Source organism: Vanellus vanellus, assembly GCF_965231255.1.
Source record: "Vanellus vanellus genome assembly, chromosome: 1".
Lineage (NCBI taxonomy): Eukaryota > Metazoa > Chordata > Aves > Charadriiformes > Charadriidae > Vanellus > Vanellus vanellus.
In genome coordinates, this window is record NC_138905.1 from 161,794,055 (window position 1) to 161,816,007 (window position 21,953).

The 21,953-nt window shown below is 37.7% G+C and overlaps 1 protein-coding gene across 1 annotated transcript in view; it reads left to right on the top strand.

Moving 5' to 3' along the window:
- TMTC4 (transmembrane O-mannosyltransferase targeting cadherins 4) overlaps positions 1-21,953 on the top strand; it is a gene marked incomplete at its 3' end in the record, with an annotated part of 53,818 nt that overhangs the window by 26,673 nt on the left and 5,192 nt on the right. Inside the window, exons 6-15 of the mRNA XM_082488871.1 lie at positions 542-634; positions 6,089-6,250; positions 7,018-7,220; positions 8,892-9,063; positions 9,148-9,279; positions 17,822-17,901; positions 18,075-18,182; positions 18,301-18,442; positions 19,116-19,230; positions 19,713-19,825. Coding sequence (XP_082344997.1) covers positions 542-634; positions 6,089-6,250; positions 7,018-7,220; positions 8,892-9,063; positions 9,148-9,279; positions 17,822-17,901; positions 18,075-18,182; positions 18,301-18,442; positions 19,116-19,230; positions 19,713-19,825 — 1,320 coding nt within the window. The remainder of the gene's footprint in view (positions 1-541; positions 635-6,088; positions 6,251-7,017; positions 7,221-8,891; positions 9,064-9,147; positions 9,280-17,821; positions 17,902-18,074; positions 18,183-18,300; positions 18,443-19,115; positions 19,231-19,712; positions 19,826-21,953) is intronic.

Genomic DNA, 21,953 nt, shown 5'->3' on the forward strand with positions numbered 1-21,953 from the left:
TGTATATTGGTTTAGTTGCAAGAAAAGCAAGCCTGATACCCCTATTGAATCTTTCTGAGTGTTTCTTCTTTATAATTTATGTACCCTTTAAAAAAAGTATCTCTGAAACCTGACAGTCAAAGGATAACCAAAGCAAAAAACAAGTAGAAGGCTTAAAGAAACTCTGCCTTAATGACAGAAGCCTTACTTTTTGACTGCAACATTTACACTGTGAAACATTTGGGAAAGAAGATGGAGAGCAGAATACTGCTGTGACCATGCATATGGGGTCTAGCTTGCTGATACATGGTATTCTGTGAAAGGTTATTCCATGTAGCAGGAGAATCCCTGTTACAGTAACATGATATTCTACTCATCTGAGCTCAGGTTCTTAATCGACCATTCTGTCATCATTGCTACCAACGTGTCTCTCTACTTGTTTGGAATCAGAATTAAGATGCACAAGAACTCATAGTAGAAGTGGAATTTAAGATGTGTATTTTAAAAATATCTGTGGTTAGCTGCTCCATCTTATGCTCTTATGTTTCTCTTGCTTGCTTAGGGTTTGAATGCAGTGTTTGATGCACTGGTGATTAACAAGCTAAACATTCTGGAGCTTATTCAAAAGTTACTACATAAGGACAAGTCATTGGAGGTGAGTCCTCAGAGGGTTTGTTCATTCTGGCCATTCAGACAGTCACGTGCTAAAAGACAAAGATGCAACTTCTGACAGTTTTGTTGTTGAGAATTGAAAAAAATAGAGGTATTTTCAGTCAGCCTAGTAAGGCAATGTGCTGTGACATCTTTGCAGCAATGTGAGTAGTAATGGGATGGTATTAGAATTGTATTGCGTTGTGAAATCCGTTCCACACTTCTCTCAGCAGTATGTTAAAAATATGGTGTGGAAGAGCTGAATGCTTGATGCAACAGGTTCTTCAGGGTCAGTAGCTATACACCTGAAACAGTTGTTTAACACACAGTCTGGTCAGAGTAAAGAGAGAGAGATTTATTCAGAGTCTCAAATGAGATAGTCAGACATTTGAAAAAGTACATTAAAAAATGTTATGTCTGCTCTGCCAATCCCAGTGAAATATTTCACTCTTTTTTTCAGAATACAAATTACCAAACAGGAGGCAGTTCCTAGTAGCTTTGGAGTTTAAAAGAAAAAATCTGTAAGCACTGGTAGTCGCTAAGGATTGGATTTCTGACTTTTGTTGATATTGCTTTATCTAGTATTGGATCAAGTGGAATCAGTATTTGCACTGGCAAGCAAATCACAGAAACAGTCAGCCACAGGTGAATGATTGATAGCAGCCAAATAGACCAACAGCCTACTAGAAAGTCACTACTGTTCAATAGCTAAATCACTTGCCTCTCCCATCCAAGGTTCAGCAAAACAAAGGAGTGTTCATTGTACTTTGCATCGATCAGCGGTTTAACTGCAGAGAAGTCTTGCTCATGTTTCTAAGTACCACAAGTCCTATGGAGCTTTTAAATTCCTTTACAAAGAGTGAAGTGGAGGAGCTTCAGAGGGAAATCAGTGAAAGTGGAATCTCTAGAATTGAAACAGTAGATTTGACCAAGAACAACTAAGTGAGGGGCGCAGGAGTATTTCAGGCAGCAAATAGGAATGCTGGAGAATTTTGCTGTATAATGAGAGTAATGTCAAGTAGCATATGACAAGGACAGAGTCTAGAGCTGTAGGGGACTAAAGCAGAGCCAGTTCAGAATTAAAGTGATAGAAATAAAAGCTAATAAGGAGGACCCTAGGAATAAGTGGCCAGTCAGCCTCACATTAGTGCCTGGTAAGATCATGGAACAGGTCATCCTGGAAGTTATGTCAAAACATATGAAAGACACGGATGTGATTAGAGACAGCCAAGATGGCTTAACTAAGGGCAGATCATGCCTGACTAATCTAGTGGCCTTCTATGATGGACTGACTGCATCAGTGTACAAGAGAAGAGGTGCTGATGTCATCTACCTGGATTTCTGTAACGCCTTTGATATGGTCCCCCACAACATTTTTGCCAGTAAAATGTAGAGATACGGGTTTGACTGATGGACTGTTAAATAGATAATGAATTGTCTGGGTGTCTGCATCCAAAGAATTGCAGTCAATGGCTCAATTTCCAAGTGGAAACTGTAATGAGTCGTGTCCTCAAGGGTCCATACTCAGACCAGTACTATTTAATGCCACAATCGATGTAGTGGTTTAACCCCAGCCAGCAACTAAAAACCATGCAGCCATTCACTCACTCTCCCTGCCCCCAGTGGGATAGGGAGAAGAGGGAGAAAAACCTTGTGGGTTGAGATAAAGACAGTTTAATAGAACAGTAACAGAAGAGGAAAAAAAAAATAACAAAAAAAGAATATATGAAAAGAGTGATGCAGTGGTTTACTCACCACCCAGTGATTGATTGCCCAGCCTGTCCCAAGCAGTGATCATGGATCCCTGTCCCCCAACCAACCCCCGTTTATATACTCAGCATGGCATCTATGGTATGGAATATTCCATTGGCTGGCTTGGGTCTGTTGTCCTGTCTATGCTTCCTCTCAACTTCTATGAGAAGCTGAAAAAGTGCTTGACTGCTTATCAACAACTAAAAGCATTAATGTGTTATCAACATTATTCTCATCCTAAATCCCAAACAGCACTATACCAGCTGCTAATAAGAAAATGAACTCTATCCCAGCCAAAACCAGGGCAATCAATGACATAGATAGCGGAATGGAGTGCACCCTCAGTAAGTTTGCAGATGACACCAAGCTGAGTGGTGCAGTTGAGGGAAGGGATGCCATCCAGAGAGACCTTGGCAAGCTCGAGAAGTGGGCCAATGTGAACCTCATGAGATTCAACAAGGCCAAGTGCAAGGTACTGTGCCTGGGTAGGGGCAATCACCAATATAGATACAGACTAGGGGATGAATGGATTTTGAGAACAGCCCTGTGGAGAAAAACTTGGAGATGCTGGTGGATGAAAAATGGATATGAGCCTGCAATGTGTGCTTGCAGCCCAGGTGGCCAACTGTATTCTGGACCGGATAAAAATAAGCGCGGCCAACAGGTCAAGGGAAGTGATCCTTCCCCTCTACTCTACTCTGGTAAGACCCCAGCTGGAGTACAGCATCGAGCTCTGGGGTGGATGGAAGACATGGACCTGTTAGAGTGGGTCCAGAGGAGGGCAATGAAATGGTCAGAGGGCTGCAGCACCTCTCCTATGAAGAAAGTCTGAGAGAGCTGTGGTTGTTCAGTCTGGAGAAGAGGAGTCTCTGTGGAGACCTTATTGTTGCCTTTCAATATATAAAAGGGACTTATAGGAAAGCTGGAGAAAGGCTTTTTACCAGGGCCTGTAAGTGACAGGACAAGGGATAATGGTTTTAAACTGAAAGAGAGTAGATTTAGATTGAATAGAACAGAATATTTTCAGCTGGAAGGGACCTACAATGATCATCTAGTCTAACTTCATGACCATGTAAGGGCTGACTAAAAGTTAAAGCATGTTATCGAGGGAATTGTCCAAATGCCTCTTAAACACTGACAGGATTGGGTCATCAACCACCTCTCTAGGAAGCCTGTTCCAGTGTTTGACCAGTAATAAATTATTTACAATGAGGGCGATTAGATACTGGAACAGGTTGCCCAGAGAAGTTGTGGATGTCTCATCACTGGAAGTGTTCAAGGCCAGGTTGAGTGAGGCTTTGAGCAACCTGATCTAGTGAAAGATGTCCCTGTCCATGCCAGGGGTGGTTGGACTAGATGATGTCCCTTCCAACTCAGACCATTCTTCAATTCTCTGGAATGTGTCAGAGTCAAACCTTTTTGGAGGATTACTCTTTTAAGCATGAAAAGATCAAAGTGTTATGCTTCTATTTTGACTTTTAAACAGTTCTGTCTGGGTAAAGGAAACGTCAAATGTGCCTTTTTCTTCTTTAAAGGAAATAATTAATTTTAGCTCCTGCTACCCAAAAATCTGTTCTGCTCTTTTTATGGAAGTGTATCTAAGATTGTTTTGTTTTGTTTGTTGAAAGGCAGATCTTAAATTCTCTTACTTCCAGATATTTTTCTTTTTTGATTGAGACAGGTTTCAGTTTCATGCCAGACTTCAGTTAACTCTAAATCAAAGACAATATGATAACACTTCTTCCACTTTTAAAATTCTGCCTACTAAGAGGTTTTGTGGCAATTTGTGAAATCTGGCCTTTAAGAAGCTGCATGTATTGTTAAATGAAATGAAGCCTGAGATAAGAGGTTTTGTGTACTTAAATCTGTTATAAGGCAGTTATAAATTGTATTATATGGTTTTCCTTCATAGCACAATTCTCTTCCAAAAACAATTTTTAGGAATGGTTTTCCTGTAATCCTCATTGTAGTGACTTTGGTTACTGAGATGTGTAAATTGGAAGTAACCATTTAAGCACAAAAGCTATCTTATGTAAAATCAATATCGCAAACTTCTTTATCCTTAGGCATTCAGCTAAATATTTTATGATGGTTCCATTGTTAACTACAAATATTAAAAAGCCATCTGAATGTTGCTCCTAAACTTAACTTATCCATTGTTTTAGAGATTAAAGATCTTCAGCCAGGGCACTGTTGGATGCCTGTCTACTATTTTTTTTTTTTTTTTTTTTTTAGCTCTCAGAAATAACTAATATTGTTCTCCTAAATAATTATGGTGGTGCTTGCTAATCAGCATCTTGCAATAAAAGGTAATAATAACCAGTCTGCCAGCTCCCAAGGAGGACATAGAACTGATCATGTATAACTATCGGGTAGGTTTTTAAAGGTAACAGAAGCATATCAGACTAAGGGAAGAAGGTAGGAATAAAGGAAAGCTAATACTGGAGATCACATGACTGTGTTTTTTAAGAGTCAACTCTTCCATGTAAAAATCCATAGTGTATTGACACTTTCATCTTCAGATGTGTAGAATGGAAGGAGAAGTGGCTCAAATGATGCCTCATTTCAGAGAAACTTTTGTCTTCCATCTTCTGCTTCTCTAATGATATGTTGGGGCTGCATAGAATAATTTCAGCCATCAGGTTTCAGAAAGCTCTTAAGGCAGCCCTACAGCACTGTAATATAGGGGGTCAGAGAGAAGCTACGTCCTTCATTTCCTATCTAAGTTACCATTGCTTCCAACACCCTGAGTAGGGTGTTGGAAGCTTGGATTTGCATCTCAAAGCTGTGACAGGGATATTGTTACAGTTACTGGTGATTCTGTTTCCAACCTCTATTGGTGAAACTTGAAGAACCTCTACAGTATACAGTATTTTCCTTTTCATTTATGAAAGTGATGTGTGCTTGGCGAAAATGTGTTATACTTCACAGAGTAAAAAATGGAAAAGTCTGTCAAATTTAGCTTCTGTGACATCACTTGTCTATTTTTTATGTTAATTACCTTCTTTGAACCCTAAGGTGTATATTTAAATCAACTGAGTTAATGTGGATTAGACACAATTTTTTGTAGATCTTGGGTAATTTTAGCCTGACCAAAGCAATTTGGGTGCCTGTCATTAGCTTTCTTTATCACAGTAGTAATTGTGAAAATTTTCATTCAGTTTCTAATTCCTCGCAGTTTCTAACTGTGCAGTTTTCTTGTTGTATGCTTGTAATTTTACCTCTAAAGAAAACTAAGTGGACAAAACTTTCCGTGATAAGCAGCCAACTGGATATAGCTATTTAAAACAAAGTTCACAAAGTAACATCCTCCATTTTAAAAAGAAAACACAGATCAGTTTAATATGCTGTGTGCTACAGGCTGTATTCTGCTCAAATTCCCTATCAGAAATTGCTGTGTAAAATTACATCAGCTATAGAGTTACTGAGGATTTGTAGAAGAGAGACTTCTTGAACAAAAAAGTTTTTTGATTGAGATGAAAATGAAAACGTTTGCAAAAAATATTTTGCAATTAGTCAATGAAAGCATAGTAAAGTGTGTAACTTTGTGTAACTGCAAAAATAATAAAAATATCAACTCTAATAGCAAAAATGCACAGGAATATCCTCGTCTTTCTAAGGTAGTGGTGAAAAGGATGTGAATGTAGTGGGGAAGAGAGCAAAATAATGTTTTTTATATGAGGTTGGTTTTTTTTCTTTCCTGTAGAATGCTGGGCTGTTAAGAAAGGGGCTGCTTTTCAGGATAACTCTTCTGATGTCTGGAGGGGCCAGTATACTTTATATACGCTGGAGGATTATGGGCACAGGGCCACCAGCTTTCACTGAAGTAGACAACCCAGCTTCATTTGCAGACAGTCTGTTCGTGAGAGTAAGTTATGAAGTTGCTTTTTTCTGGCCTGCTCAGAACATTTGTCTTTGTCATCAAATTGAATTTTCTTTTCTGTGCTTCAAGGAAACAATAAAGTGGGCAGTCTTTACGTTTCAGGATGTGTGATGAGTCACCTTCCCTTGTGCTGTCATGACTTTCTGCCTTTTTTCTTAAAATAGTATACCCTGTATATTCTTTGCATTCAGTTTAGCACACACTGCACATGTTGAAGTACATTCCCATTTACTCACTATTTTTCCCATGCATGCAAGCATTTAGCTTTTGCTGGGTTTCATCCCTTTTCCACATTCTGTGCTTGACTTTTCATCTGTTCTTTTGCAATTGAAGAAAATAGCATAAAATTCTGGTCTGGTGCACTTGGAGTATGTCTTGGCTTTATGTCTCTGACTGCATTAAGGCTCTTTCTGGAGGTGGAGAATGAAGGGCGAAGACAGTGGGTGCTGACTTTTTCCTCCTGTTGTAGGAGATTATTCTTTTTACATGTGGATATTGGTTAGACAGCACCAAATTGCATTTCCCTGCTCTGAATAGGAGAGCCACCTAGCTATGTTTAAAAAAAAAAATAAAAATTAATTGCACAGCTGTAAAATAAGTGGATATGAAACTAGTTGTAGTCTAATGGTATTAAGACCTCTTTATTGTATAAATATGTTCTGTGATAAGGGAAATGATAGCAGAGAGACTAGTTCCCCCCCCGCCCTTAAGTTTAGTATCAAATAAATGTTTGTTTTCTTTTTGACTGACAGGCTATAAACTATAATTACTACTATTCATTGAATGCATGGTTGCTGTTGTGTCCCTGGTGGCTGTGTTTTGATTGGTCAATGGGCTGCATACCCCTCATTAAATCCGTCAGCGACTGGAGGATAATTGCACTAGCAGCACTTTGGTTCTGCCTAATTGGCCTGATATGCCAAGCTCTGTGCTCAGAAGACAGCCATAAGAGAAGGTAAGAGACAGTGATGAATTTTAAATGCCCGACCAACTTGAGTACAGTATTATTTTGTTAAATCCACTACTGATAATTTTAACAATTCATTGGAACCAGTGTCTAGCAAATGCAGTTCAAATAAATATTTATAGCTGTCATTACAGATTTATCCCAATTTGGGCACATCACTGTACGTTGACTAGTAGGAAACAGAGTTGGAGGAGGAGGTATGGATGGCTGCTCTATTTTTCTCCTGAAATGGCATTTTGAGATCCTTAACGCTGTAGGTGGTAAAAAGTAATCTGTGCTCAGAACAGAGTAGGAATTGATGCATGTTGTTGCCCCTGCTTCTTGCAATTCATCATCTCCTTTAATCTTCTAATAATGAAAGGGAGAGGAGATGTGCCTTGAAAGGAGGTATAAACGCTGGCCATGGCCACACAATTAAAAATGGTGACCCATAGTATCTACTGAAGAAACAACTTCTACTTTACCCAAAGGAACTCAAAAAAGTTATTGTTAACTTTTGTTTAACTTTTCAGAGTCTGTTCCCATGGGTTTTATATGTAATTAATTTCCCAGTTCTTTAAAATTTCTCAACAACTCAATCACAACAAGGTCATTCTGTTGTTCAGAGTGCTGAATATTTTCCTTTTCTGTGGTATTCTGTAATTTCATCTCTTCCCCCTCATCCCCTCAAATGTTAACATCTCACGTGCCTTCCTTTTCACTGCTCCCATACTCATTTGCACAGATCAGATCATTCTGGAGAGGGGTGGAATTCTTGCTACAAGTGATGTCATACGTTATAGTAAAAACACTGTAAGCATATATTGCTGAACAGTTTTTTAGTAAAAAGTAAAGACAAAAAGTATAGTGAAGGCCTAGATTGTTGGGGCTAAGAAAAGAGTAAGAGGACACATCTACAATGCAGTGTAGAGATTGATTTGTAATATGTTCAAGTAGAAAACTACCATGCCTGTGGCTTTTACAACAAACACCTGACACAGACCTGGGATTCATATTCCCTTATATCCGCTCCGTAAAAGCAAGGTACCTAGTCTCAGTTGTCTAAGATCTGTATAGTCCAGTTACCTGCTGAGAATTACACATTCTAACACAGGTACCTAAAAAAAGGAAGATGAACTGCCCTCGACAAGTGCCTCTCTCTGAACTGTAGAAGGAGCGTAGATGACTAACTTTCAGGCTGTTGAGCACAGTGGATTCTACTATTGATGTATTTGTTAGGAAAGAAAGCACTCTCTCAGTAGGACATGTACCTAAGTTTCTTCTTTACAGTGACCTGTATTTTTTCCCTGTTACTGACTTACTAGTTCCAAAAATAAGTGCTTTTAAACAGTTCCAAAAATAGACGGTACCATTACTTTTCCTGCCTGTTTATTTTAAATAGAAATTATGTAATTAATGTGTAATGGGGCTATTTTCTGGCCTGGAAGCATGAACACTGCTTTTCTGGGAATTATAGCTAGGATTTTAGAAGTGCATGATGGAGTGAAGTGTCAAAACCTCACTGAAACTTAATTTGATCTGGTTATATAGCTCCCAAAGGCTGTTTTTGAATGCCCAGTTCCATATGCACGTCTTTCTACAATGTTTAAAGCTTATAAGTGGAAAAGGAGCTTTTGTTAAGATTTGTGGTTGATTTGAGAATCTGTTTCTCCTTTGCAGGATTCTTACACTGGGACTCGGATTTCTTATTATCCCTTTTCTTCCTGCAAGCAACCTGTTCTTCCGAGTAGGATTTGTTATTGCAGAGAGAGTAATCTACCTCCCCAGTATTGGATATTGTGTTCTGTTTACATATGGATTTAGTCTCTTGAGTAAGCAAGCCAAGAAAAAGGTACCATCAAAACAGCCAGTAAAGCTGATGATGAAGTGCTTCAATTGAATGGTTGGTTTCTTAACATGTCTCTCTTTCCTTAAGAAAATTCTTGCTGTGGCAGTACTTGGAATCTTATTGATAAATGTTATGCGCTGTGCACTCCGCAGCAGTCAGTGGAGGTCAGAAGAACAGCTTTTTAGGAGTGCACTGTCTGTGTGCCCTCTGAACGCAAAGGTAAGTCATTCATGTGGACTTTTAATCCATCTTTTTTTAAAAAATAAAAGTGGTTTGAAATTTGGGATAGAGGAGGTGTTATGCATACTTAATATATTGTACTGTGTTATTCACAGTCTTGCTTGGTGCAAGAATACGATATTGACATGTCAGCCACCTAAATTACAGTGGTAGCATAGTCAAAATACCAGACAGTGCAAATTACAATATTATAATTCAGAACTTGGGGGAGGGAGTGGGAAGGGGAGGCAGAAGGGGAATGTACTTCAGGAAAGGCATCCAGACAAACTGGATGTACTGCTAATAAAATCTACTAAAACAATTGTGCATATAGTTGCAAGTTATTACAACAAAATAGCGAAAAGAAAGTAAGTTGTAGCAATGTATTCACCTGAATAATGCCTATGCTATGTTTTTTAGAATGTTTATAGAATTTTGGGTACCTTCCAGTGATACATATATACAGTGAAGAGACAAAGCAGCGTATCATCAGTGTAATTGCAGGACATGGGGGTCAAATCTTTGCACCCACTTGTGCTCTTTTACAGTGGTTGAATGGACTAGACTCTTCAGAGAGGCACTGAGGAAAACTGCAATATTTCTTGCAAGGCTAAGTGAGGGAACAAGTAAGAGGGTGGGACTGGATAGGATGCTTTGCTGAGCTGAACACCAGTGTTTGGCATAGTAGACTGAACCTAGCCTGCCAGTAGAGGTGACCTCCACAGCAGTCCTTTGATAGCTGAGAGTGTGATCTGTTGGAGTATACCAGAGAGCCCTGATGTCATCTGAATGTTAGCAGAGACTCTCTTTGAAGAGCCTAGGAATAGGAATGCGCAGCATGTCAATAAAAACACATTAATGTTTTAAAAGATAAGATTTCTGTAATCTAAAGTGGTGTCTAGACAATACAGATCAAGACACAGATTTTAAAAAGGAACCTGCGAATGCTCAACTTTGCAAATAATAGAATGATAAACTTGGGTTTTAGTGCAAATATCACAGAATGGTAGGGGTTGGAAGGGACCTTCAGGGATCATCTAGTCCAGCCCCCCTGCCAAAGCAGGTTCACCTACAGCAGGTTGGACAGGAACGCATCCAGGCAGGTTTTGAATATCTCCAGAGTAGGAGATTCCACAACCTCTCTGGGCAGCAGTGAGCTGTAAAAAGCACTTATGGCCAATATTTACAACACGGGGTTGTCTTTCAATAACCTGAGATTTCAATACATAGGAAAAGAGGGGTTGTATTTTACTGTGTGGCAGTTGTAGGCAGCCATCTTCTTTTTAATGATGACCTCAGTATATCTTGCCTTCTGCATGACAAGTGCATACTATAAATGGAGCAAATGCAATCTGTTTCTTTGTGTGTAACTCTGTCCATCTGCCATGGTAAGAGTGCTTCAGACAGATCCGCAGTCTCTGCCTCTGCTCCAAGCTCCTTGGACACAAGCCATGTCTGGCTGGGAAGCTGTGTAGCTGTGTTCGCACAGTGCTGCGTTTGAGCCGATAAGCTGTATGCAAGCTACCGAACTAATGCAGCTGGTTCAAAGCCAGCGAGTGTACAGGGAAAATGAGCTTGTGTTTGTCAACACTGGGCTGTGTAGACATGCCTGAGCTGTATCGCTGCTTGTGACAGCTTGGGCAAATGGAAAGTGTGGTGATGTGAGCAGGGAGGGTTTTGTAGGCTCACATTGCAATTTTGCTGAAGGAGTAACTTTGAAATCACAGTAATAGGGAACTTTTCTAAGCAACAGCATCCAAGAGTCCGTGTGTGAGAGCCAGTCTTTTTTCTTTACAGACTCAGCTATATTTTTTTTCAATTTTGACAAAGGTGGGTGTAAAAATTGAACCTAGGCTCTGTTCTGATCTTCTGTTGTCTTGAAATTGCTGACTTCCTTTAAAAATGACTCTACAGGACTTTCAGTGGCCCATTTTTTTCAGTGGGAGGCTGATGAAGACCAAAATATGGAATACAGAGAATAGCTTTTTCTTGTTGTTATTGGAACATCTTTAATATATGTAACGAGGTCATGCTTTACGTCCCTTATGTAGCAGGGTCACAGAGTCTCCAGGTGTCTCCCAAATAGCAGAAAAAGCTGCAGCTCCTACTTCATGGGTTTTGCTACGGCTCTTTTCAATTCCAAATTCTCTATATGTGAGCAGTGCAGATGAAACTTACCTTAATTCTAAGTAACAAGTAGTTACATCAGTGCCTTCTTGAATTTCAAGACTCATCTTCTTTAAACTTCTCTTTAGATAGAAGTGTAGAAACTGCATTAAATCAGATTGTCTGGGATAGTAGTGAATCTACCCCCTTCGGTGATGGGTGCATCTGGCTCAAGAGGGTGAAATTTAGGATCAGCTTTGATAAATGTGGCCCAGTGATTTTAAAATTTATTGGAAATAATTAGGTAACATAATGAAGTTACAAAGATTTTTACTTTTTTTTAAGTTCACAATACAGATTTTTAAATGCTTTAAATAATTTACATTTTATTTTAAATGTTATTTATTTTAAATATTTAACATATTTTAAGTATATATATGTACTTATATATATATACACTTAAGTATTAAGTACTTTATATATATACTTAAGGATGTCACCCATTCGAACTTTCATAGTCCTGCACTTAAATTAGTTTCAAAGGTTGTTAGACTGAAAGAGTATGCATTTTGAATACATTTGGCAGTATTTTCTAAGCAGAACAGAAGGTGCCTGTATACTGATTCCATTTCCTTTTGCGACCTTTTTCATACCATATAGATTGACTTAATTCCTGGAGTCGATGGTGATATACACTAGTGTGAGTTACAACCAGGCCTGAGTTGTTTCTACTAAAGCAAATTTTGTGAACAGTTATAGAGACTGTTTTCTCCTGATATGTTGATTATATGTTACAGGTAATTTATAAATTTGGAATATTCCAGTGGTACTGATTTAAAAGGCTCACTGGATCCAATCTGGCATCTTTTCATTTGATGTCATTATGTTGCAAGTTAATCCTGGAGTGCTTTGCTGAAGTACCGGAATATCTAATTACAGGCTATGATAAAAACATAACTGCTGTTTCACCATGTCAGACTACTGGCTTGGATTTATCTCCTTAGCTTTAGACATCTATATCTGAGCAAGTCAGCCATATTCCCTTTATAATTGGGGAGGAGAAGCCATCCCTTTTAGCACTTGGTTCATTATCACCTTGGACTAAATGACTGACATAGGCCAGAAGGACTGCACCCTAGATCTATGTGTTTCTCTCCACTGATGATAAAAGAAGTTCGAACAACTAGAGCAGATGTGGATACAAAAGGTTATGTGAGATTTTTGCCCTTGCCCTACTGCTGTTCGCTATTTCTAGACATTGCTGTGTTGCTCCTCACCTTCTGAGGTCATTACATGTTGTTACTTTTAATTTTAAAGATTATTTCCAAAAATGCTCATCTTACTGCCTTTTTTTTCTCGGCATAAGTTACTGTTGGAAGTGCTGAGTTTTTCTTGCCTTTTAGCAAAGACATAGCATTTTTTAAGAATCTGGAGATGTTTTTTGTTTCTGGATGACTTCCTCTGATTGATTATCTAAATAAAATTTGCAATTGCATTGTTAAATAAATGAAAAATAGCCAATGCTTTTCTATTCCTAGATTTGAAATAATTTACAATCATTTAAATTCAGTTAATATTCTGTATGTAATCTGTACATTCTCCCTGCTACTGGCTTTTCTTTAAAGGATCGAACTTAATAAATATAATTCTTAAAAAGCCATTTCAGTAGCAACTTTTCTGCAATAATAAGCAAGGAAGTTATGATACTCCTAGCAGAATGTGTTACGAAGCAGTCTGCCTTGACATACTAAGGGTAGTAATTTTGTACTTAATGCTTTATGCAGACTGTAATTATTATAGATACATGTTTGTCAAAGACAAACTATGCTAATACTGAAAATGTACAGCAGTTTGTGAGGTTACTTTCTTAAAGGTAATCTCTTTGTGACAGAACAAAATTTACTGCTGTTTAAGGATTTATGAAGCTGATCTAGAGAGCATTTGCTTTAGATATTGAGAATTCTCTTCTATGTTATACATTAAAAGGGGATTATCTTCTGGAGAATTTACCTTAAATGCCATGGGCTCTGTTTATAGGGGCTATCTGCAATGTTTTGCTACACAGATACCATTTTAGATGTCAATTTTTTTTTTTTTATACAAGACAGTCAGGGAAAAGAACCTTTAGACAACCTTAGCTGCACAAAACAAAATGTGAAGATCAAAAAGGCTTTGTTTTATTATTATTTAGAAAACAGAATTTCAGTAGTACAGGAAAGAGAAGAGTGTTTGATGAAAGAAGCTGGCATTGAACAGAAGCATCTGCATGTTTCTGTAGAAATTTTGACATCTGTGCTTTGCTTCCATCCTCAGCAAATGTTCATATTTGCTGAAAAGGTGATTCTAAGCAGCTAGGAAGAGAGAATAAACTAGTTGATAATAGTAGTGCTCCAACTGAGGGGGTGTACCTCCTAGAAGATGATACTAAATTTCAATTTCTTCCTACGCTGCTTTTAGGGGAAAAAAAACAAAAAACAAAACCGACAAAAAAAAAAAATAAGAGTTTGACAGTGATTTTGGTTTTGTACAGGAAAATTTATTTTTTTTCCTCTCTTCCTCATTTAAATGTGTGTGCACATTTAAACACTTAAATAAGAGTTCAAGCACTGTATGTGTCTAACATAGAATAATATACAGTGATTTTCCTTTTTTATACTGGCCTCTTAGGCCAACTGAGGTATTGTGAACAGAGCCAATTCTTTGGCTAGGCTATGGTGCCATGGTTATGTTAGCTTTAAACTATGCATTCCTGTTGAGATCTACTAGGTTCTATCCTAGGGTATATTTACCTAATTGCCATGATTGCAGAGAATATTGTGTTGTTATGCATCCCTGAGAAATGTTCCTTTTAGAGCTATTACTGTAAAGTAATTGCCTGTTCAAGATTGATAAAGGAGCATGTGGGCATAACATAATACGTCATCTCCAGTTAATACCTATCTATAATCATTTCATAACAAAATGCTATGTCTGCTCTTCAATGTTTAATCAGGAAAGGAAAATCCTCTCTCCCAGGTTGGCATGCACAATATCTGTGAAAGGCAGAACCACATCTCTAGAGATGAAATGTAAAACATCGCAATTTTTAAAGGCCAGATTCTTCCTGCCACTGGTATGTAGAAAGTACATGTGTCCCCATGTTGTGCAAGTGGGAGTCACAAGAGAAGTCGAGGAGAGTTACAGCCTTGTGCTTAGCAGAGGGCACATAGTTTTTGTGGACTTGGTTTGGGGGAGTAGAGCTAAAGGCTGATCCGGGCATCTCTCTGTCAAGGCCAGTGAAGTGAGAGACATGGCTGTATGGCAAAAGTCATCTGCTTCTCTCAGATGACTGTGTGTGCCTGGAAGCCCTTTGCGTACTCTGTTCTTAAGAGCAGGATGTTACAGAATCACAGAATAGTCAGGGTTGGAAGGGACCTCTGGAGATCATCTAGTCCAACCCCCCTGCCAGAGCAGGGTCACCTGCAGCAGGTTGCACAGGACAGCGTCCAGGCGGATTTTGCAGGTGTCCAGAGTCAGAGACTCCACAACCTCTCTGGGCAGCCTGTTCCAGTGCTCCACTACCCTCAAAGTGAAGAAGTTCCTCCTCACGTTAAGATGGAACTTCCTATGTTTAAGCTTGTGCCCATTACCCCTCGTCCTATCAATGGGCACCACTGAAAAAAGACTCCTCCCATCCCTCTGGCACCCTCCCTTTAAGTATTTGAAAGCATTAATAAGATCCCCCCTCAGTCTTCTTTTCTCTAGACCAAAGAGAAAAGCCTTTCCTCATATGAAAGATGTTCTAATCCCCTAATCATCTTCGTAGCCCTGAACTGCGTATTATAATCCATTGTAGAGCTGGTTTTGTCATTAGATATTTATGGTAGGCTGAGGGGTTCTTTTGGTATCTTTGTTTTAGTTTTTCTTCTATTTCTTCTCTGTCACCACCACGTTAAGAGGAACTAAAGCTACAATTTCACTTGAAGAGAAATTAGGAAACCTCTATACAACAAGGAACTCTTCATTTTCAGGAGTATTGTATAGAAACATAATTTCCTTTCACACACAAGTTATATCTAAGGATAGAAATAATACACCATAAAAAACGCTAGTAGTTTACTTAAACATTTTTGGTATCAGTTTTAATAGACTATAGTACATCTTTTTAGTTCAGTTGACAAAATGTATATGAACACTTAATATTTCACTTGCTGTTTTGACTTGAGAGAACTGATATCTCTCAGGTTTCTGCACAATTCTGCACAACTCTGCATAAAAAAAATAATTCTTTCTGCTGCTGCTTTTGAGATAGAAATGGATATGAAGAAGTTCTATGTTTTTAAAAACTGAGAAAAATAGAATCAGAAAGTGCGATGCTGTTTCCTAACAGAACACAGTCGACATTTGAAATACTGAGTGGTTGGTATATACAAAGTTTTTTCTCATAGGCTCTGTCCCCAGTCTTTAATCAAATTTCTTCTTTCAGTAATGCTTATGACTTTAGTAAAACTTGAAAAACAAACAAACAAACACTTTTGTAAAGCTTCTTAAAGAAAGAAATTGAATCAGAGTAATGTAATTTTGTTTGCTGATACTGAAATGTGAAGTCAGGTATTTTAAGGGCTAATATACTTTATTGAGTGAAATATTTCTTTATTTCTTCTGTTTTGGTACAATTTATCATTTATCTGGAAACAGCGAAATTTAATAAGCTAATTTGCTCTCAGTAAATTTTGAGTCTGTAAACTTCAGCATATATAATCAGAGCAATCCAGTTTAAGAGTGTTATCATAGTGTGCTGAGAAATTTCTGGAAGATGTATACAAACAGAATTCAGCCCAAAGAAATATCTTTCAGGGTGTATCATTGTACTTTAATGACTTCTGGGAAAACAATGTTATTACAGTGGGGGTTTTTGACACCATCAGCTGATCTTTATGAATGGCTATCTCTTGATATAAATGTACCATTCTTTTGTTTCTTTGGCATGGGCCTTGTCATATTTTCATGAATGTACAATGGAAGTACCTGGATTATTTTTTTTTCTTGGAAACTGTGCTAGAACTGCTTTTATGGGATGCTGAATTTGTGTGCTATTTTATATCTTACAGCCTGAGGAGCTGCTTATGTGTATGCCTAGTAAGCTTTATAGCATCTTTGCTGTCTGTAAAACCAGTGAAACTACTTTTTCGCTCATTCTAGAAAGCAGGGAAAATGTTCTTAACTTCATTTGTTGATGGTGTTACTGCAGAGTCACAGTCACATAGAGATGGAATTCAACAATTAAGTACCATAACAACTAGGTTCAAACACAATTGTTTGTACTAGATCAATAGATCCCAATATTGTGCCAAATACAATTAGGATTTTTCCTTTAATGGACACATGAGAGAAAATCCTTTTCTGAATGTAGAAGGTGAATTAGAGTTATCTAAATGCATTACAAACTTCTATTTTTGTACTTCAATCTGAAGTTATTCCTGCATAGTGTTTTTGAAAATATTTAAATTAGATTTTCAAAGTATGGAAGAAATTAAAATGTGTGTTTGGTTTAGATGAAATATATACAATTTGTTTTCAAATAGTAAGGTACTTTAAATAATGAGTTCTGATCTAGATGCTGAGAAGTCTGTTTTCAGGAGTCAGTACTCACAGTACTTTTCTGTTATTTCTAAACTTGAGTCTTCCCTTTGACCAGGTAATGTAGCCTTCTGAGATTTATCTTAGAGTAGAATTTGAGATGTCTTCCAACTCAGATTTGTCCTGAAATATATTTATTCCTATCTAGTCCTTGCCGTGAGCTCAGATGATGTGTTGTCTTCCCTGTAGCTCTATCTCAAAGCTCTAGATCCTTCCTTCATTCTCCACTTTTTAACAGGCAAGGTCTCCAACATGTTGCCATTCACACTATTTTTGTTTCAGAAATGCTGTTTGATGCATTTTTATCCCAGGACAGTAATAGTGTGTATTTATTATTTTTTGTTTGTTTTTAAAATATGAAGCTTAGTTTTTCTGATAATGTTGAGTTTCTTCTTGTTTATGCTATAGCGAAAGCAAAGTTTAGTCAACATTTACATTGCTGTAGTTTTTCTTCTGCTATGGTGGATTTGAGTCAGACTTTCTCTTATCTGACAAATAAATGAAATTAAGAGCAGGAGCTCTCAATATAGAGAGTCTTGTGGAAAGTGTGTTGACCTCATTTATAAAATCAGGAAGTGAATAATCTTTCTTAAATATGTGGAACACGTAAGCTGATTCATTAACTTATTCCTCAGATTTTGTCTTGCTGTCTTCATTGTATGTATTGTTCAGTCTTAAGTGTCCACTTACAACAAAAGGCTGCAGTGAATGATGTTAGCACTGATTGTATCTATTTGGACTAAGAATTTTTACCAACTTGGCTCCACAAAATACCTGACTGTATCGCATCTGGTAGAATATTCATCTGTGTTTTCAGGTGCACTACAATGTTGGCAAAAACCTGGCTGACAAAGGAAATCAAAGTGCTGCAATCAAATACTACAGAGAAGCTGTAAGGTACTAGGAATTTTACTGCTTTAATGAACTATCCTAAAATTGCTTTCATGTTTAACGTGAAGAAAATGCTTAGGTATTCATTTTCATGGTCTGCAGCATTGCAGAGCTAGCAATTTGCATATAGTAATACAAGTCCCATACATAATAATAATCTCTTAAATTTTAAATTTTAGGTTGAATCCTAAATATGTACATGCCATGAACAACCTTGGAAATATTCTGAAAGAAAGAAATGAGCTCCAAGAAGCAGAGGAGTTGCTGTCCTTAGCTGTACAAATACAGTATGTTTAGAACAATACTAAGCAGTGTTTTGCACCAACTGAGCAGAAATGATACAATGCGATCTTGTGTTCCAAATGCTCAATTGTCCTCTCTTGGTTTTTTCCCCATTTTGCCCAGACCTGATTTTGCTGCTGCATGGATGAATCTAGGAATCGTACAGAACAGTTTAAGAAGGTTTGAAGAGGCAGAGCAAAGCTACTGGACAGCAATTAAACACAGGAAAAAATACCCAGATTGTTACTACAATTTAGGGCGGTTGGTAAGTGCTTTTGAATAAGTGATAGCTATCACAGTAATCTGTGTGTGTGTGTATATGTAATTCTGCTGTACTGTTAAATGCTGGCAGTTATTCCAATTTGCTTGATTTGTAGTTCAGGGTAACTTCATATTTTCAGTAGTTTTCCTATTGCTTTCCCAGTGTACTTCCTTCCATACCACCTTTGGTAGTCCTACTTTTTCATATAAAAATATATAAACAAAAATATAGATTGGGCTCTTTTGTTGAAGAGATACTATTAATCATTTCTCAAGATTAGACTGTTTTGCAGTCATTAGAATGGTTAGGTAGTAGAACTCTGCTCAAAACAATATGTTTAGATTACTGGAAATATTTCTATTAAATATTTACTTACCCTGTTGTGTCGATTTCTAAATCGCATGTTGATTTTCCTCCATCCCCATCCTATTGGTATGTGCATATTTGAAAACAAGCCCGGCTCCCAGAGAAAAGCAGTGTAAAAGTGTAAAATTAGTACATAGCAGTCCGTCTTCCATACTACCCTAGTATTCTTTTTACATTTCTTATTTTTGTCTATAAAAACAAGTTCTACCAGAATGGAATGAGACATTAACAACTCTTTAGTGTCTTTAGTGCATGATAAGAAAGTAAAACAAATCAGGGTGAAAATACTGGGGGTTTTCTTTCTTTTTAGTATGCAGATTTGAATCGCCATATAGATGCATTGAATGCATGGAGGAATGCTACAGTTCTGAAACCAGAGCATAGTTTGGCTTGGAACAATATGATTATACTGCTTGATAACACAGGTATAAGCCCATTTGAATGTTTTAATGAATAATTCAGTGTCTTGCAAAACATAAAGCTTTATCTGTATTTATCTAAAAGAACTTCTGCCTCTTACTTGGCTACCAAGATACTCTGTATAATATAAGAATACCTTCTGACTCACTAGTTTTAGAGCATCACTTGAAATCCAGCCCATAAATTGAATTTCTGATGCTTGTTTGAAATGCCATCATTGTGCAAGCGTGTTTGTATTCTAGACCAAACTTGAGAATATTTGAATCTGTGCTTTATCATTCTTCTGGAAGTGTTGTCTGTTGAAAACAAAATGGAGAGTTTCTATTTTCTTATTCTGCAGGGTTGTACATTTGTGTGTGATACCTGGTTTTCTTTAAAAATGCATGTAATTAGCTATTCATACAACATGTGTGCTTGCAGCGTGAAAAGTAACTAATAAGGCTGTGTTAAAAGATGCTTTCTCTTTTTCCACTACATGGGCTCCCAGGCAATCTAGCTCAAGCAGAAGCAGTTGGAAGAGAGGCCCTGGGGTTAATACCTAATGATCATTCCCTTATGTTTTCATTGGCAAATGTACTGGGGAAATCACAAAAATATAAGGTAGGTAACTAAAGCTTTCTGAGTGTTGGGGTTTGGGTTTGGATCCCCCCCCCCGTTTAAACTACGTGTAAGATTTTTGTAAAAGCTGTTTGAGGAGGTCATTGTGGACTATGACTTATATAATCAGGTTTCAATGCCTGTTTCTGTCATAGTATTGCTGTGTGATTCTGGCCTAAGTTCATCCCACCTTATTTTAGATGCCTGTTAGGAACACTTCTGCCCTAAACTATGTCGATGGTCAGTGGAGAGAAATAGGCTCTTCAGCACACTAGAGGGCAGTTAGGGTCTTGTATTGCTTCACTGCCAACAGAGAGAGCCTGCTCTGATTTAGAGGCCTGGGTTCAGCAACTAAAATTAGATGTGATATGCTAGTCCTTCTGCTTTTTGCATGTAAAAGAAGCAAGGCTTGCCGTTACCCGATATGAATTCTAGCCTCTTTGCCTCCGAAGTTATCTAAAATACAGATATTACAGACTTGCTAATCACAGACTGAGGATAGGCTACCTGGGTAATGCCAGAACATTATGAAGAAAAAGTCCATACATTGAGCAATGTATTGAACTTTCTCTTGGTTACAGTGGACCAGCCTGCGAGTGGTACCTCAGCATTAGCTACTTAAATTTACAAGTAGTAAATATAATGGAACTGATGAGAATGAATTATTTTCCAAAAGGAATTGTATGAGCTGATAGAGAATAAATCCTATACAGTTAATGTGTTTAGTTGTTTTAATTGACTCCATAGTCACTGATGTACATGACAGGGACAAATTAATAATCAAGGAAGTTTTTGGTATTCCTCAGGAAAACATCCTTTACTGAACTTTGGCCTTTGGTGGTTTTGATGGCTTTTTGATAGTGATAAACAGCAGTACTGAAGGAACATCCTTCAGTATATACAAAGTAAGAAGACTTTTATGATGTTGAACTTCTCGGAATAGATACGTTTTTTCACCAGTTACTGTGTCCACTTAAATTTCTACAGTCCTGTTCAGCTGTGGAGTCATGACCTGTCCATATGTGAAGCCAGGGCCTGTGACGACCCAGCACTTGCCTTTTTTGTGTTTAGTGATGCTGTTAGACACACCCCCGTTACTGTTTCACTAGACTGGCTGGGGTTTTCTTCTGTACATGCTCTTTCTTTAATCTCTCTACCTGAGACTGTTATAAAATATATATTTTAGGTGACTTTAACAAAGCTCCAGAAGGATACAAATTAACATCCAGAATGTATAAGGGGTGAGATTATGGAGGAGGTAATTACTAGGATTATTTTGGTGAGTCATGACTGTGAAAGAATAGATTGTATAGTTATTCATCAAGAAAAGTATGCAGCATGACAGAATAAAGACCATTTATAGTGAAATAAGTAGGAAAAAATAAGTTGAAAACAAGCTAGAAAACTTTACTGGGTAAAGGAGAAACAAGTCTGTCTTAGTGGATTTAAAAATCAAAAAAGGAGGTACTGATTTTGATTGTTAGCTCTGAAAGGTCATTATGCTGCAGGGGAATATGTTGGAGACAAAGTAGAAATCAGAGTATCAGAAAATGAAGCTGACTTGAAGTCAGCATCCTAAATAAAGCAAAAGGAGCAGTGAAGCCCAGGGAAGAAAGCAGGGAGGCAGTGAGTGTTCTAATAGTTCAATATGGAGTAGTAGGTTTGCATAGAGCAAAAAACTTAACTAGTATCTTGAAATTGCTGGGTTATAATGAGAAGAGCAAATTAAGGGAATTTGAAAGTGGACTCACTTAGAAAAGGGTATGATCTCAGCAGCTGTATTTTGCATCACCTAGAAAGAAGAGATACAGGTTTTTTTTAACTGGGAGAGTGCTAAATGACAAAAAGCATGGAAGATACAGATTTCTTGTCTACCCCCTCACCACGTAAAAACAGAGAGAAATGGATGGCTCTTTAAGGATTTTTATTGAGTGTTCAGGATGGGAAGGGAGAAGGGGAGGATGGAAACTGCCAAGGTGATGGAGGTAATTTTCAGAGGGCTGTCTGGCTGTGTCTGATGTGTTGTATAACCTCAGGCATTTCGTTTATTAGGTTACTTGTTATGTGTCTGTATAAAAATTGTTACTGTATTGGCTCTGTTGCCATAAAGTAAGAATTGTTCTGGGTTTTT